Here is an 18290-nt window from a genome sequence, read left to right on the forward strand (position 1 = left end):
CTCTAGTCTCAGGACAGCAGCATGTGAGGAGAGGACCACGCCCCTCGCCTCCCCTGAACTCTGCCCGGGGCAGCTGTTCACACACGTCCCAGGAACCTTTGGAGCACCTCAGAGGAGACGCTGGGCACTCGCTGCCGTCCACCCAGGTGCCTTCAGACCCCCTGACCTCCCTTTCTGGGCACTCTCTCCAGCGTCAGTCACTTTGCCTCCAGTAGCTGCCACTGCAGCCTTCTTCAGAGGCTGCCTGGGCTTCCAGAACCACCATGAGGGCCAGGGAACTGGGAGTTTCTATCTCCCCACTGGGGGGTACCCAGGAGGGGTCTGAACGTCCAGCTCCCTTGCCTCAATGCCGGACTAACCCTGAGGTGTAGTTTAAGCTCCAGAGCTCCCCACAGGATCTACGTCTGAGATGTTAAGCTTCTTGCTCTCTTGTCCTGCTGCACCCCTCCTTCCCTATTTCTCCTGGGAGCACTTCCTTCTATCTCCCTTGCACAGGAACCCTGGTCTCAGGAGCCTGATCTAAGACAGATGCCTTGGGCTTCTTTTCTCCTTCTAAGTCCCCTCTTGGAGGACTGCTCATGGCTTCTCCATCTCCTCCAAGGAAGACTGGGGGCCACGTCATCCTCTCAGGTCCCAGCTGAGGGACTGTTATACACCTGTCCCTAAACAGACCCAGCTTCTTCAGAAATGCCGGTCAACCAGCCTCAGGCACTACAACTGTAAGGCCATGTCACCTCGGGGATAAGGGAGCCGTTTGGGGGAGGCTATTTTGGGACAGGGCTGCTGACAGGAAGCAGGCTGGCCATTCTACAAACATGCACAGGGAGAAGCAGACATTCCAGAACCTCAGGAGCCCCTGGACCTCAGGAGAGACCCCTGACAGCTTCTTTTGAATCTCTTGCTTGAAGGAGCCCAAGTAAAAGGTCTGTAACCAGCAACTGCAGATGTTCCTTTAAATGTCTCAGACACCTCCCAAGCACTCGATGTCCCCTCTGAGCAAGGAAACTCTGTGAGGCCACTGTGCCTGCCTGGGGCCGTGTCTTGCCTGAATGAGCCCAGGGTAGGGGCTGTGGACCAGAGTGGGTGGGCAGGACTCTGGAAGGCACAGGAGCAGCCAGTTTCTGGAGCTTAGCACAGAGATGAGAGAGTATGCAGATGGCCTAGGGGGCCCTTGGCTGATGCTAAAGGAGGCTGTGTCCCCAGCAGCCACCCAGATGCTATACTTAAAGATAGGGATCCACCAACATTTTGGAATGGGTGACATTTAGTTTTTCAAGATACCACTGTACCTTTAATTTATTAGCTTTTGATAAAAACACATAACATACACAATCTACAGTATAGAAAGTATAATTTACAAAAATATAAAAATCTTGGTTATTTTTTAGTATTCCAACATATTACTGTGTGTGTTATTTCAATAAGCATGTTTAAACAATGCACACTTCACCAGCATGACTACCTCTGTGTGGAATGGTGTCAACGCCCTCCTTTTTGTTTTAAAATAAAATGTATATTAAGAAAAAGAAACCGAAATTGGTTATAGCTGCATACTGTATATATAAAAACTTTTGCAGTGGAGTTGGAAAGAAAACATCCATTTATACCACTATTTAGGTCCTGTTTTCCAGGATCAATATGTGGCCTGAAGTGTTTTAAACTGATTATTTAAACAGAGGTTCTTTCCAGGTGAAGGGAGCCAGCACCCTCAGGTTTTCAGTTTCTCCCCAGGTTATGAGATGATGATCACAAATGCCAACATTGTGGACACGTTCGGTTTGCAGAGCAGAGGGGACGGACCAGCGGCAATCACCTAGCCAAGGCTAATTCCCAGACTCCTTCAGGGGTTCAGACCGGCATTTAGGGGCTAAGTCACTAGCAACGAAAGACCCCAGAATGATGCCCCAGGGGATAGATCTTTCTGGGGACCAGCAAGCTTGCCTGTGTGCTCTGCCCTGCCTTTGCAGCTGCACCCCAAGTCAAGCTCTCACACCAGAAGGCTCCGAGGACGCTGCCCTGCTGGGCGCGGGGTGGGGAGAAGGTTTCCTTCCATGGCAGAGCAGTTGGTCTTACCGGCAGGCACAGGTCTCCACGGACATGTTGGGGTACACCTTCAGAACCACGTTCCGGTTCTCATCCAGGAAGAGGACCCCAAGAGAGTTCATCTTGTCGGGGACGCAACAAGGCTCTGGGATGCCAGGGATGATGCCCACGGCCCTGACGATGCTCTGGATGGTGGCGTGGTTGGACGGGCGAACGATCTGCAAGGTGGGAGAGGAGCATGGTTACCTCGGTGCCCTGCCCTCACCCACCCACTGTGCCATGAGCACGTCCTTGACTGAGCCCATGGAAAAGGCAGCAACACAGAAGAAAAGGTGAGATCCCAGGGCTGGCACACATTTCCTCCCAAGTCAGCCACAGACTGAGTCCCAGGGAGGTTTGCAAGACCCTCTGGCCTTCCTGCCCCTCGGGGTCCCCAGAGGAAAGTCATAGCCCCTACATGGCACTGGCCACTTGGGGGCACCTGCATGTCACACATTGCCCAGGAGCACCTGGAACTGGGCAGGAGCTGTCCAGAGAGAAAGCTGAGGGACGTGCCCAGCCAGTGCCCCCTGGGGCCACAGCTGCCCAGATTTTACAGTCTGAGGAGTATAGACGTGCTTCCTGTGGGAACACGTTCTCAGCACTGGAGGGGAGGGCTGCAGGTATGTGTGCGTGAGCGTGATGGGGCTGGAAACTGACATTTTCCGGGCAAGTCTGCCGTGGGGGTGTCAGGTGCTGTTCCATCTGCATCACCCCGTTTTGTCATTGTATCAGTCTTCTGGGGCAGGACTACCTTAATTTTACTGGTGGAGAAACTGAGGCTAAAAGTGACTAAATAACTTGACCAACACTCCTCCACTAGAAAGTAGCTGGGTTTGGAAACTGTGCTCGCTGGGGCCACACCGGCTCTCTTCCCCTCCCCAGGCAGCCTCTCACATCCAGGGGAGTCTGGATCCCAGCGGCAAACACAGAGAATGCCCTTCTGTAAGCACCCCCAACAAGATGGACAGGACAAAGTCACCTGCGCTTCAGCTCATCACAGCCAAAGAGAGCTTTATCTATGGTGCGTTGATGAGAACGGTCTCTTACATGGGGAGGTGGGGAGAAGAGCGAGGCAGGAAAATCTGATTTATGGGGTTCAGGCTGGTGTCAGGGAATGTGGGAAGGCAGCAAGAGCCAGGCTGATAAGGTAAGTAGCGGGTCAGCCAGCTGGAGCCTGCTGAGTACTCGTCCTGCATCTGCCCCAGGCCTGTGCTGGGACCTTCCAGCAGACGCCTGTCTGTCAGGCACCTCCCTTCCTCTCTCTGCACATGCACAGCCTGGAGGAGAAGCTCCTTAACTCCCAAACAGGTTAATGCCCCCCATGTCTAGGTCTGGGATTTCCCAGTTGGCTGATTTATTTATGTTCAAATTGGATTTATGCACCGACTTCCTTTCTTGGAGGGGAGACCCGACCTGGAACTGAGCAGAGGAGCTAAGCAGGAGGCAAGTGTGTGCTGTGTGCCAGGGGTCGAGATTACCTAGCAGCCAGCCCACCACAGCTCAGGCCACGGGGGATAGATGGACAGAGACACAGCCCAGCCCAGAGAGAAGGTGAGAATCTGAAAACCCAGGGCCAGCACAATGGATAAAACAGCCCCACGCTGTGTGTCCTGCACCCTCGTGCACGGTGAGAGCTAACTGCCCTTGGTTCCTGCCCTGAGTGTGTGGGGGGGCACACCGGGAAGCCACTGAGCCCAGTTCTGTGCAGGACGCAGATGCCAGCACTGTGAGGTCCAGGCCAGGAAGAGAAACGAGAGCCTTGATGAGAAGGGGGCTTTAGGGGTCTGACATGTCTGGCTGGGGTGTGGGGTGTGGCAGGGGCAGTGTCTACTCAGCCACTGTAGACTGTTGCTGTGTGGTGACACACACTTAAGGAGATGGATTCTCCTGCTTTCCAAAAGAAAAAACGCTTTGATTTAAAGAATCAAATTCAACCAAGTCAACACTTTCAGAAGCACAGACTGACTGCATCCATGTGTGGGCTGTATCTGACCAACAGGAAGCCACTTTGGGACCTCTGTTCTCCTATTCCCCGCTCCGAATGGACGGGAGGGGTTATTACCCCTATTTTACAGACAGGAAGCAGAGGTCAAGAGGCAGAGGGACTTGTTGGTAGGGGCAGAGCTGAGAGGCACACTCAGCCATCGGCAGAACACGGCGGTGGTCCTCCACCACGCCTACCTTGGGCATGGGGAACTCGCAGGCTCCCGCGCAGTAGTAGGCGTCGAAGGACTTGGGCGAGATGATCCATTCATTCCACCCGATGTCTGCGAAGTCCACCTTCAGATACCTCCGGGAGCAGACCCTCGGCTCGTCCCACTGCTTCCTCCGGGCTTTCTGCATCGTCTTCTCGTCGAAGTCCAGCACCTGCGAGGAGGCCTCGAACACATCCTGGCCCTTCCTCCTGCGGTCCTTGCGCCCCGGCCGGGACTTCAGCGCGCGGAAGGGGCTGGGCCACAGTTCGTGCTTGTGGTAGTGCTGTGCGTGCGGGGCGTGTGCCGGCCTCTCGTCCAGCCCCGGCAGTTCGTTGTCCTGAAGGGGCCCTGTGGCCTGTGTGGCCCGCCGCACGCGGGGGTCTGCAGAGCTGTTGGGGGCTACGCCGGGCTCCGGGTCTCCAGCCGGAAAGGGGTCATATCTCTGCAGTGTCACTGCCACGCTGTTGGGCTCTGAGATGGCCAGATCGTTGGCGTAGATGAGGATGTAGGGTGCATGAGGGCTGGGCCTGGGCACCCCCGGCTCCTTCTCCCCAGTATCCAGCTGAGCTGAGAGGAGCAGCTCGCCATCCCGGCGGGCCGCCTTGACGATGGGGGAGATGTCCTTGGCTAGCCACAGGCCCCGTGGAGGCGGCGCCAAGGCCATAGCCCCACGGAGCAGCCCCTGGGTGGCTGTGTTCTGTGAGAGGCTGCGAAAGAGCAGGTGCCGGCGCACGGGTGGGCCCTGGGGCAGCAGGCGGCAGGACACATTCTTGGCCCACTGCTTGCACGGCGCCTCACGCGCCCGGGGCCACCTCGGCTCCCAGTAGAAGTGAAATGTGGCCGTGAGGATCATTTCCGAGTCCTGCATGGAAGTCAGGTTGAAGAAATACACGGCCTTCTGGTCGACCACTTCTGCGAGGGAAGGACAGACCACAGTCTGTTAGGTTCTTTCCTGGACAGGTCCCGGTGCTCAGAGGGTCTCCCGTCCAGGGCTGGGATGGAGAGGAACACCCATTTAGGGAGCACTTCTAGGCCAGCTAGGCTTTCCTCATCTGGTGTAAGGCTCACATTAACGGGAGGAGGGTGCCCTTTGTTATCCTCAATGAATAGATGAGGAACTGAGGTCAGAGAGGTTGAGGACTGTCAATATCACACGGCAAAAAACAAAAACAAAAACAAAAACAACGTAGCAGACAGAGTAGGCGCTCAGGCCTGCTGGACCCTAGGCCTCCTGTTTCCTCTCCCTGCACTCCAATGCCTCTCAATGAACCAACGAGCAAAGACCCCTGACACCTTCATTAGCCAGATAAGGTGGCATCAGGGGTTTGGGATGGTTTGGGTTGGGTCCACGCCCTGCTGACAGCAGCCCCTCCTGTATTTGCACAGCCTCCTATAATTCAGACATTAAATGCAGTCACTCTTCAAATGAGGTGGAACGAGTAGGCGGGCCTCCCTCCCGCCTCATACTCTCCCTGTGTTCTGAGCGCCTGCTCAGGGAACTGGGCTTAAGAGCACAGCCATTTGTTTGTTCTGCCCAAGGGCTTTAAACTTGTTTTACAAAGAAAGAGCAATATCAGGGTCATACCAGGTCATTCAAGGAAATCTCCGGAAGTCCACGTTGCACTCCAGAGGCCCAGACCATGATAAGGACCACAATCCCTCAGACATCACATCTGCAGCTCGAGAACGCTCAGGCCCCTGCACCCCAGGGGCTTCAACCCCCCTTCCTTCTCGCCTGGTTCTCCCAGGTGAGCCCCAGGGCCCAGGGCAGGACAGCCTCGTCTGCAGCCCCAGGAAGTTGGCCCGAGCCTGGGCAGCATGAGTTCTCTGAATGCCCAAGTCCTCTCTAGGGTGCGGATGGGAGGGAGGAGTCGTTCAGAGGCCTCCCTGTGATGTTGCAGACCAGCAGGAGACCAGAGCTGCCTGTCAGCTGCCTCCCTCCCGCGGCTTTGTTTCCTGCTGCCTGGTGTCTGTCTGCTGGGAAAAGCTGGGAGAGGAACAGAGCTCCCAGTGCAAGAGTGTGTATGTGTGTGGGACGCTGGGCTCTCCAAAGGGCATGTGTCGGGGCCACAGCTTCTCTGACACATGTACCCAGGAGATCAGCTGGGATTTTTTTTTTTTAACCAAAATCATCAGTTTAAGGTTATTTGTTTCCATTGGGAAGGAGGCATAATTTGATGGGAAAATTTGTCATGCACTCTTAAGGGACTATGAGAAAGAGGAAGGAAGGGAAAAGCACATCTATGGAGGCTCGATGAATGCCAGTCAAAGCTTAGGTGACATTCTAGAGACAATGCCTTATCTTATCCTCAGAACAAACCCACAGAGAGGTGTGGTGGCCCCTCAACATGCTCCACACATAAGGAGGAGCACATGGTCTTGATGGTCATTTAAACTTGGCTTTCCCAAACACAGCCTTGAATGTCATGGTCTCCAGTCCTGTGTTACCCAAACTTCCTGCTCACTGCCTTCCTCTGGATATGCTGATTCAGAGCGTCTGGGACAATGAGGCCCAGGAATTTGTATTTTAACCAGCAACCCAGGGGATTCTAACCATCAGGCAAGATTGGGAAGCACTGGTGGATGGTGGCTGCGTATCGGGGGTTGACCTTGGGTGGGGTGCAATATCACCAGCAAGGCAGCCCCTCCCACACTAGGAAAGGCACTCGGAACTAGGGTTCCAGGCCCCGACAGGACCACACCAAGCTCACCTGCCTCAGAGGGACAACAGAATCTCAATCTCATATGATCATTTGGAGGATTAAATAAATGACATATGTATTGTGCCAGGCACAAAGGAGGAGCCCCCAAATGTGGTTCCCTGCCACTTTCATGTAAAAGACCAAGGCTGGCAGAGCAGGCTCCTCCTACACCAAATCGGGTACCTCCCACTCAATGATCCAAATATCTGAGTTGTGACCCAACTAACATGGCAGATAAAGTGTTTTCCTTTTATCCAGTTCAAGTCTTAACTCTATTGTTCTACTAACAGATTCTTTGCTAGAAAACACTTGAGAGGCTCTAGGACAGACACTTCTCTTTCTGAAGAGCTGGTCCATGGCAGCAAGCAGGATGCAAGCATCTCTGGCCTGGAAACCTCCAGGGCTCGGCGAGGAGGAAAATGGGAGACTAGGGGGGCAAGAGATGGGGCTCCCCAGAGAAAAGCACTTTGACCCCCCTTCCAGTGATGAGGTAAAGAATGAAAGAGAGTATAAAGAAGGACAACTGTGAGCACCATGGCAGGGAGAGCAACTTTGGCTGGAAGCGAGTGTGGCCCAAAGAAGGTGTTGGGAGGACTTTCCCCCTGGCAGGCAAGAAGTGGTGCAGAGGAGGACTGGCCTTCCCTGGAGGTTATGTCTGCACAGGGTGCAGGAGGGGGACAGCAAGTGCTGCCCTGCCCTTAGGACGGAGAAGAGAGCATGCTCAGGGATTCAGAGGACGAGGAACCTTAGAGGTCACCCAGCCCATCAATTCCACTCAGGGCAGGAGTCCTTGCTCTGTCTGGCTTGACCGCCTTTGGCCGTAGGGAGCTCGCCCCTCCCTAGGCAGCCTGCCCATGAAGACCCTCCCTTCTTGGAACTGTTGAGGTGGAGATGGGTCATCCTCATCCCCAGTGCATGAAGGGCCACAGGCTAGCCCTGCTCTCTGACTGTGCCTGCATGCATGAGATGCTGTGGGCTCCAGGCTGTGGTTGAGAGGAGCACCTGTCTGAAGTCTCCTAGCTTGGATGAGCCCAGCCTGCAATGCAGAAGCCCCAAAGAGAAGTCCTTGTTTCCTCTGAACCGTGCTGGTAGCTCATGTCTCATGGTCAGCTAGAAAAGGTCTTCCATTCCTCCCCTCTTTCTTTCCTCCCTGCCTCCTTCCCTTTTCCCAATAAACATTTGGGAAGCTCCTATTCTGGGCTAAGTGTTGGGCTGGCCGGGGTCCTGTCGAGGTGCCCTCAAGGAGCTCAGCCTGGGGATGAGACAGACTAGTAATCGTGGCGATGCCCAGCTGTAGTGCCCATCATAGCTTTACAGAGCACTGTCCAAGGGAGGCCCCTGTGTGCTAGGTGCATTAAACTCCAGGTCTAGAAAGAAAGGACTGACCTTATTCAGACAAGCTGATCTCTGTGGATCTCTGGCAATCTCAGAACCCCAGCCGGGGCCACTTTGCTGGGCACTCAACCTCCTTTCCAGCTCAGTGGGGATGGGACTAGAGAGGAAAGAGGTCGGGAAGGGGCCCTAGCTCAGGGGGCCCCCAGGCTCCCTGCTGGCCAACCCTCAGGTCAAGGGGACCCTCAGACTGCTTGCCCTATAGAAACAGAATCCAAGCCACCTAAAGATGAGTCCCTTCATCCATTTACCCTAGAAACAGCCAGCAGGGTGACCAGAGTGAGAACGTTGGGCTGAGTGTGCAGGCGACCAGCTGGAGGAAGGAAGCTGTGGGTCAGCCAGTGGCACTGCAGAGAGAGGAAGAGGACTAACAGGTATCTAGTGTCTAGTTGCATGCAGGCTCCAGAGTCAGGATTTAAATCCTGTGTGCATCACTTACTAGCTGTGGGGCCTCAGGCAAGTCATGGAACCTCTCTGTGCCTCCGTTTCCTCATCTGTAAACTGGGCAGAATGTTTGCATGTGCCTCCTAAGATTGCAAGATCGTCTCTGCAGAGCTCACAGCTCGGTGCCTGGCGACTCGGCACATGCTCAGAACATACTGGCCATGTGGCATCACAGGCCACTGCCACAGGCAGGGCACACACCTTTCTCCCTGTCCTTGTGCCCAAACTTGTGTCCTTGTGGCCACCTGTCCACCCCTCCAGCAGGAGCCTGAGAATTCTTGTGGCCTCTCCCCTCCTGCCTCTAACCAATCCCAGCTCCTGTTAGGTCTCCATCCTCTTGTCCATAACCATCTCAAACTTTGCATCCGTCCACCACGGCCTCGTCCAGGGCCCAGCCGCAACCGCCACTGTGACCACAGGACACTGTCACCCCTCACGTCACACTCACGCTTCATAAGGAAATCATCTATTATAGATGAAGCAGTAATGTCCTTACTATACAAAAAACCTCTACAAATCACTAAGAAAAAGACAAGAACCCCGAGAGATAGAAGCAGTTTCCACAGGAACAGTTGCAAATGGCAAATAGCATGAAAACCAGTTCAGGATGACCAGTGATGAAAGAAAGTAACTTCAAGTTTTACCTGCATGTTGAAAATATGATTCTATTAGGGTAAAAAAGGATATATATATATGGATAAAAGGATATATATATGCGCGCCACCCACATATACATATATACGTATATGTATGTGTGTATATACATATTCCATCAAAACATTAACTCTGGTTATATCTGGGTTTGTGATTAGGGATGACTTCTTGTCTTTACTGTAATTTTTTAGGATTTCCAGATTTTCTCCATTAAATATGCATTTCTTTTACAACGTCTCTCCCTCTCTCTCTTTCCCTTTCTTCCCCTTCTCTGCCTCTCCCTCTCCGTCCCTCCCTTCCCCCTCCCCCTCCACTGTGGACACACCCACATACTGCCCCACTGCCTACAGACAAACTTGTAAAATGCAAGGCTCTTGATGGCCCGGTTGTGGCCCCCGGTCCACTCCCATCATGGCTTCCTCATTGAAGCCAGACTCCTCACAGCCCCCAGCACACAGCAGGCTGCTTCACTTCTACAGCCGGCTACACCTCCTGCCCTTCAGAGGCTGTCTGGCCTCACCTGCTCTGTGAAGGCTCACTGACCCCTGTCCACCGGCCCCTCACGTGGGTCAGTGCTGTCCCTTGAGACGCCTCGAGCCCTTTGTCACTCGCCGCACCACCTGTCCTGCTGCCCATGTTCTTCTGCTCACTTCTCCCTGTCCCACCAGCTCATGAGCTTTTCCGGGCAGAGCAAACAGTCTAGGCATCTTTGTGTCCTCCGAGCTTACAGCACCTGCCACCTAATGACGTGCTTGGGGAACTGAAATGAACGTGACTTTTGGCATTTTTGACAGATGGATGTGTATTATTATTCTCATTTTAGAGATGAAGAAATCAAGCTCAGAGATGTTAAGTAAATTGCCCAATATCACACAGGTAGGTGGCAAAGCTCAAATTGAAAGACAGGCCATTTGGGGTAGAGGTTGTCTAACCTTAACCCTTTAAGGTCAGGCTCAGAAGCTCTCTCCACTGATGTGGACTTAATAGAGAACAAAGCACACTCCAGGGAGCAATGGAAGGGGGGCGTGGCTGGAGTAATAATAGCAGGAGCTAATAAATTATTGACACTTACATGTGCCAGGCACTGTTTTCAGCACTGGACATATCCTAGTTCATTTTTAAAAACTTATATGGAAGGGAGCATCATTAGCCTCATTTTAGAAGTGAAAAAAACTGAGTCACGGACATGTTCAGTCCCCTGCTCAGGTCCCAGACTCGGGATTTGGACCCTCCAGTCCGCCCACAGCCTGCACGCGGAACCCGAGCTGCGCTGCCTGGCGGCAGGTGAGGAGCCGTTTCCACTGCAGCCAGGACTGATGCATTTGTTGCTCAGGAAGAGGCGCCACCCACCGAGGTGGCAGAGGCCACCGGCATGGAGCAGGCTGGTACCAGTACGGTCTAGGACCAGAGCAGATGCCCCCACATTTGGGCCTCACCCATAAGATGAGGGGTCCCTGTTCAGGCTCACAATTCCTCCCCACTGGGTCTCTAGGTCACGAAGCAGGCACCTCTGAGGGCTGGGTGTGAAACAACTTCAGTCAATCAAGGGAGAGGATGAGGAACCAAGCTGCCTAGGCCCACTCCACACCAGGCAAAAAACCCACCTTATCCCACTGATTCTTCACCTCCCCAATGACGCACAAGAAACTGATGCTCAGAGAGGTCAAGTGACATGTGCCACAGCACGCAGCCAGTAGCTGGTGGAGCTGGGACTGGTACCCATGGCTGTCAAATGGTTCCAAACAAGAGTGTAGGAGTTGTCAGACAGCCCCAGACTGGTCCAGAATAATTCTGATCTCTCAGAATTGTCTGTTCCACCATCTGTCGCCAAAGTCCTGGGCTTAGTTCTGATGGAGGTGCAGGGAGGAGGCTTGCAGTGAGAAGAGCATTAGCCTGGCAGATGGGAGGTGCCAACCATCACCACTGTGAACAGCCCCACTCCCCTCAGCCTCAGTTTCCTTATCTGCAAAATTGGAGAGCTGGATTTGAAGTATTGTCTCCAGTTCCTTTTCAGGGCTAACATCCTCTGCTTCACTGTTACTTATACCACACCCATTCTGTGAAAAGAGAAAGACAGACCACGCTCCTCCATGCTCAGGGCTGCAGCAAGTCGGGGGCACAATGGGTATTGAAGCAGCGACCTTGCTGGCCCTGTTTTCCTCAACTGCAAGGCTTTGAGGGCTGAGTTCATGGATGCAAGGTCAAGTCTACCCCTCTATGAACACAAATGCTTTGCACCCCCAGGGGAACAACATGCGCCAACACCTCATCTGGCCAGTGCTGGGCTCGGGGCTTACACACATTACCTCATCTCATCTTTCCTGCAACCCCACAGGGAAGATACCGGCATGACCTGCCCATTTCGTAGATGAGTACACTCAAGTCCACAGAGCTTTGGTGACTTGCCCAAAGTCATGGTCATGCTAGATGATTCTTAAGTGACTTAATTTAATAATGATGCTCCGGAAATGGACCCCAACTAGTGAATAAAAGGTACCAGGGAGGATGGAGTTAGATTCTGTTGGTCTGGAGCCCAGGGACACTGACCTAGTGAGTCTGCTCAGTGGAGGATGGGGGACAGGGCCTCTCTGTGGCAGGTGCTCCCCAGTACACAGTCATGTACTGTGTGAGGCCATGGATGTTACCTCGAGTCACACAGCCAGTGATCAACAGGTGGCAGATGTGACCCCAGGTTGTCTGGCCCAATGTTGGGCTTGTTCCCCTCCACCTCAAAAGGGGACCCTACAGACTGAGGATCTTCCTCCTGATGAATGGCTTCCTCCCCTACAAGGGTGCCAGGGGATCCCTACCCACATTTTCTGGAATGGCATTCTGTGACCACAAGTAGTCTCCACGACAACCAGAGATGTCCCACCACCCCTGCCACCAGGCTGCACCTCCTCTGCTAGCCTGGGGCCTGCAGATGTAGCCCAGCCCGGGAAGGTGGGCAGACAGCTGAGGCTAGAGTCTGGAAGTGCTCTTGGCTCAGGGCAGGGAGGGCTCTGCAAGTGGCCTCTGTCCAGCTCCAGCCAAAGTGCAGGGAGAGGGGAAAGGATCTGCCCAGGTAGGGCAAGGGCCAGATAGGGGTGGGGTGCCCTCACAGCCCAAGCCTTGGGACCCTTCCTTAAACCCCCGTAGTCTTTGTGCTAGTGCCCAGCAGGCCTCAGTCCCGTGCACCTGAGACTGGGCGTCCAAGGCCCTTCTCAGTCCACTCTGCTTCCCCAGCCCCGGAAACCACTAACTGCCCCCAGCTAGAGGTTCATGTCCCTGCCTGGGCCCAGTGCCTGGTACTTCTATCAGGGCTGCCTCATTCCCACCTGACTGTGTCCTCCTCATCTGTCAAGAGCCAGCACAACTGACCCCTCTGACATGGATACCTTTCCCATAAGCTCTCCCAGCCCAGTCCCACCTCCACCTTGTGCTTAAAGCCTTGTGCCTGGGGTGGTCTGTGTCCAGCAAGTGTGGCAGCACCCCAAGGGCAGGAAGTCTCCCTCACTCTGCCGCTTCGGTGTCCCTACTCAGGGCCCAGTATCGAGTGCTCAGTGAATAGTTAATGAAAGAATGAATGAAGGAGTCAATGAATAGAATAGAAGGAAGAGGAAAAGCAGAGGTGCAAAGGTGGGGAGGATGGACAAGTAAGGGAGGGGGAATGAGGAGAAGGGGACCCGGGGCCCCCTCTACTTACCCAGCCGGGCCCGGAAGCTGCGGACCGTGTTGCCCCCTCCAGGCCGCGCGCCCCTTCGGCTGTATTTCTCATAAAGCCGGAGCATGTGGACAGCGACCATGTCCTGAGCGCCAGGGCCTAGAGCGGCGGCCGCATCCCCCAGGGACCACTGGGGATCCTTGTCCCCCGCCAGGCCGTCGGCAGCCGCAGGCAGGGCGGACCCGGCAGGGGCCGTGTGGCTGCCGCCTGCGTCCCGGAGCAGCAGCAGAAGCAGTGGCAGCAGCGTCAGCAGTTGGGGCCCCGGTCCCGGGCTGGTCTGAGCGGGGCCACGAGCCATGGTGGGTGGCGGTGGCGAAGGGCTGGAGCCCTGGAGGAGGAGGAGGGAGAGCGCGGGCGCACCGGAGGCTGCGGACCGACCCTGCGGCGGGATGGCGCGCGGGCAGCTCTGGCAGCCGGGGTCGCCGGGCGCTGGGTGCCGAGGTCCGCGCTGGGCGCGGGGCAGAGCTGGGCGAGCAGCCAAGCGCGGTCCGTCCACGCCGCCCGAGCCGCCGGCCAGCGGTCACGGCCGTCCGGAGCCGCGTGGAGCTGAGCCCAGCTGCAGCCGATGCGCTGCCTCAGCGGACTCACGCGGCGAAACTTTGCAGCCCACGGCGCGCCCGGCTCGGCGGGTTCGAGGGGCGGGGCGGGAGGGGCGGGGCAGGGCGGCCGGCGGCGCCCTCCGGGGGACCCGGCTGCGCGCCCCGGACCACTCCGGGCAGCCGCCGACACGGCCGTCCCTGGCCCGACTGCGGTGTGCGTGCGCCCGTGTGGGGCGGCGTGCGCGCGCAAGGGTGTGCGCCCGAGTGTGCGCCGGGGAGTGTGGGGGGCGTGGGCGTGGGCGAGAGCGCTCCTCGCTCCCCTGCCGAGAGCCAGAGACCCGGGCCCCGGGCCGGCTCCTGTGTGTCGGCGCCGCAGCCTGGCCGGGACTGCGCGGGGGCTGGTTGGCCTTTGGAGGGGGCCCGCCTGCCGGGTTGCCCCTGCAATGGCATGCGATCACTATGTGGTTGTAAGATGACAGCTCCCCCGGTAGGACCGAGAGGGGATGTGTGTGCGCACAGTTGCCTCTGAGCCAGTGTGTGTCCAAAATGCAAGATTGAGGGCAGCACGGACCCTCCCTGGGCAGCCTTTGAAAAGAAAATCCCTAACTCTGAGTCTCAACCAACCCAGGGCAACTGGAACAAGATCTTTATTTGGCGACAATGATTCCAGTGGTTGAAGAAACACATCCAAGGTCCTTATTTATCTTTGGACATGTAGCCATCAGGATTGTCCTGAAAAAGGACGTGTTTTCAAAGTGCTTTACAAAACGTTTCCAAAGCATCAGGCTACGAGGAGAGAAAGCAGTGGCTTTCCCTAGAAGGTCTCACAATAAAGTGAGGGTATAGTGAGTCCCTGGGCTCCCTGCCCGTCAGCTCAGCCCTGGGACGGAAGGTCCTGAACTTCATCTCGCTTTTAGCAGGGTTTCTTGTCCCTGCAAAGAATTTCAGGGTGTCTGTGAACTTAGGTGGGGAAAAAGTAAATCTTTAATTTCACTAACCTGTAACCGAAACTTAGCATTTCCTAATATTAGAAATGCAGGTAACCAACCACAGTGATATTAACAATATCCATGACTTTGTCATCAATAGCTACCACCCACGGATATTTTTATATCACATGAAAGTTGTTTCAGATTTCTCAAAATATCATTTTTTTGCTCATCACTATTTCGAAATGAAAGTAGTTGTTCTGCTAGTTATTTAATGAATTAATAAAAGGGCACATATATTACTATGTTGCGAAGTTGTTTTAAAAAGATTTTTGATAACTATGTTTTAATGTAATTGGCTTCCTTTGTAATGCTGCATATTAAAAACATTCTTTTGAGAAAGTGTCCACAGTCTTCATCAGACTGAGAAAAAATCCAAGGCACCCACGAAGGGTTTACGAATCCTTCTGAGGGAAGGAAGGACCTCTTCAAACCTAACTTCTTCCAGCACTGTCGAGAATACTGTCTGTGTTACATTTCAAAGGATTACTTGCAAACTGTGAACACACCGTTCCCTCTGCTTGGTACCTTTGGGCTCCATGAACCAAAATAGTTACTTTTCTTGGAGGGCTCACAATGCAATAATTGAAAAATTGCTGGAAAAAGCTTCCATTGGTGTGTAAAATACAACCCATTTGTAATTTTTTAAAATCTTGCAGTGTCAAATTAGAGGCCATCCTATTGAGAGCCTCTGAACCTCGGGCCTGTAGCTTTTGGAAAACTGTCCAGAAGCATTTTATTTGTTTTGATAATTAGCTCACATGGCGTTCAACTTCCCGTTAATATAGCTCCCATTCGTTCTGCAAAATGGTTTTCAAAAACTGTTTGCCTGGAGGTGAGACAATCAAGTCCTAGTCTTGGACAGCATGAATTTCTCCTTGTAAACGATCCACACCATCTTTTACTGCTCCCTTCCCCCACTCCAAGCCCCACTTCCCTCCTTCTCCATGTGCCCCTCACTTCCCCTCTGCCCCCCTCTCCCTTTCTCCCCTAGATGCCTCTGACCTGTACCGGCTGGGGGTAACCTCTGCTCATGGGTAGTTTTGTCTCTGCTGGGGCCATACACAATCGAGGCCTGTGAAAAGGAGGGTGAGCCTGCAGGAGGCCGGGACAAGCTGGGCCATTCGGGATCTGTGTCCATTAAAGGCTTCTTGCTCTCCTTAACTCATTCCCACTCCATTCAAGCCAGCCCGAGGGTCAGGCTTTAGCTGGCACTAAAACCTGTAGGGTACAGATTCTCTGACATTGTTGGGAAAGAATTAAGGCATCAGCTGGGGACGGCTAATATTTCTTGCCTCGTTTTATTGCTGAACAGCGGGACTGTAAAGTCTTGAACACTAGAGCACTATGGCCCCCTTTCATGTAGCCGAGATGATGGGATAAAAATGTGTTTGGTGAAGCAATTCAGATTACCACTGGGTCACATCCTCGCTGGATCCCAGCATGGCCTGCAAACAGCATTGCTAAGACAAGAAACAATCGCTGTGCAATTTCAGCTCATGCAGAACAGTGTTTCTAGTGTGGAAATGAGGCTAATTGTGGAGCTTGCCAATGAGAGCATTTTGTTTTTAATAGTTCAGGCTGCAGCTCAGAATAAGAGTTGAGATCGCGGACTGTGGATTCGAGTCCTAAGATCTACGATTTCAGACGGCTTCCTGCTAAAATTATCCTGGTCTCCAGAGTGTTGTACACTGTTTTTACCAGGGCACTGAGGTTTTGAACTTGCTGCCAGGGATGGAGAGTGCTCTCTCCAGGGTTATGAAAGGCTGTTGGTGGGTCCTCAGTCTTCCAGGCCTCTCTGCCACATGCCACACACTCTAGGTAGCAGGGTTCCCTTAAGCTCAGAAAACTCTGAAGAAGGCGTGAAGAGTCTCCGTAGTTATGTAGCTCTACTCCTGAGTAAAGGAGAAAGCAAACTCTGCATGGTTCTGAGAAGCAAGCTCATTTGGTTTCATCTGGAACCTCTTCCCAAGACAACACCAGATGAAATGTTCCTGAGCAATTGTTTCATGATATCGTCCAGTTCATTTGTGGTAGAGTCAGTTTGTGGCTCTAACTAGCTCGGTCACCCTGGGCCAGCCCCATCACCTCTTTGGAACGCTGGTGGTCTGCTGTTTAAATGAGAAGGCTGACCCTTGGGCTCTGTTTCAGCTACAACACTCTATGCCTGGGTCTGTGGCCTCATGACAACCTGTTCCTGGATGTGAGAGTGGGTACATGACCCTTCGGAGTCAGTTGGGACAAGTTTGCATCCCTATTTTCACCACTAACTAGTTGTGTGGCCTTAAGCAAGTTATTTGCCTTCTCAGGGCCTCAGTTTCTTCGACTCTAAAATGGGGACGAGAGCAGGCTATTACGAGGATCATTGGCAAGGTTTTAACATGAGATGGAACTAAATAGCAGTGATCCTTGTTACTGCTATTTTTATTTCTCCTGTGTTCGGAAGAGGTTGTAGCCTATTTAAAGTGGACCCAGACTCCGGGAGATTTGGTAAGAGGTTCAGCCTGGCCCTTCCTTACTCTGCGGAGGAAATGCCTTTCTTAGCACACAGTGCCAAGAGCTGAAAAGAAAAGGAAAAGGAAAGAAAATATTTCCTTGATTAGGAAGCCATAGAACTCTACCAACAAGCCTTTATGATCAGTATCTGTGGGTCCCTGCCCAAAGATAAGGAGGATGATAAATAGATTTCATCTAGATTTCCAAAGCTCTGGCCCTTAGGACAAAAGAAGTGTGAGTGAGTCCCTGTTCCCATTTGGGGCATGAGCTGTGAAAAGCGGCTGAAGGGCTTGCTGGGGCGCTAGAGACAAGAATCCCAGGGCCTCCCTAGGCCGCTGGGCCGAGTGTAATAAATCTGTGAAATAACAAGCACAAAGGACTTTATAATCAATGACAGATTTTATTTTTGCTCTGGCAAAATGCACCCATGGAGTTAACATTTTATAGGGAAATAGCTACCCACTTTGCGACTCCTCCTCAGCCCATGTTCTCTTTCTTAAAGTTGGGAAAAACCCAGAGAATCAAAGTCAGCTCCTTGGAGAACTGCGGCAGGAGAGAGCATGACTTCCCCTGGGCGGGAACCCAACTCTCCCGTTACTTCCTAGGGTGGCTCAGGCCATTCATTTCTGTTTTGCTAAAATACCCGTGACATGTGAATAAACCAGGATTACAGAACATTGTCTCGGTCAGTAATCTGAGCCGGCATGGGCTCTGGTTTGATGAAATATGGTGCTCTCTGAGCAAACATGGGAATGGGTATTACTTCTCGTTAAAGCTGAACAGTGGGACTATTTAGAACTGACGCATGAATGCTGCACTGTGGGGAGTGACAATTTGAAGGGAGCCGATCTGGGGGCGGGGGGCAGTAGTGTGTGTGAGTTGGCCAGAGCAAGCCAGTTAAGAGAGCTCTGTGGGGGAGGCGGCCAAAGGGACACTTTGGAAATTAGGGTCCCTTCAGGGCTGCACAGTCTTCTTACAACCCCAAAATAATCTTCCTCAAAACCTTTGCAGGAGGAACAGAGCCTTATGTTCTTGTCCTGGCATCCTAGCCTTGTTATCTGGCCTGGCTCTCTCTGTTTGTCCCAGCAGAG

At 53.5% G+C, this 18290-nt stretch overlaps 1 protein-coding gene across 1 annotated transcript; it reads right to left on the minus strand.

Moving 5' to 3' along the window:
- Window positions 1-1653: 1653 nt before the first annotated feature.
- Window positions 1654-13473, minus strand: GDF10 (growth differentiation factor 10). Its single transcript, XM_058542645.1, has 3 exons — window positions 13158-13473; window positions 4267-5192; window positions 1654-2261 (listed from the first exon to the last, which is right to left on the minus strand). Exons 1-3 carry the CDS (start codon window positions 13471-13473, stop codon window positions 2070-2072), a joined length of 1434 nt encoding a protein of 477 aa, XP_058398628.1. The 3' UTR covers window positions 1654-2069.
- Window positions 13474-18290: the final 4817 nt, after the last annotated feature.

This window comes from Diceros bicornis, chromosome 6 (genome assembly GCF_020826845.1).
Source record: "Diceros bicornis minor isolate mBicDic1 chromosome 6, mDicBic1.mat.cur, whole genome shotgun sequence".
Lineage (NCBI taxonomy): Eukaryota > Metazoa > Chordata > Mammalia > Perissodactyla > Rhinocerotidae > Diceros > Diceros bicornis.

What these genes read in the sequence shown, in the direction of transcription:
- GDF10 (XM_058542645.1), bottom strand. Translation starts at nt 13,473, where the DNA reads ATGGCTCGTGGCCCCGCTCAGACCAGCCCGGGACCGGGGCCCCAACTG. An exon ending in CAGCTTCCGGGCCCGGCTGG is followed by an intron (nt 5,193 to 13,157) that starts GTAAGTAGAGGG and finishes CTTCCCTCGCAG; the next exon opens with AAGTGGTCGACCAGAAGGCC. An exon ending in GCGAGTTCCCCATGCCCAAG is followed by an intron (nt 2,262 to 4,266) that starts GTAGGCGTGGTG and finishes CCCACCTTGCAG; the next exon opens with ATCGTTCGCCCGTCCAACCA.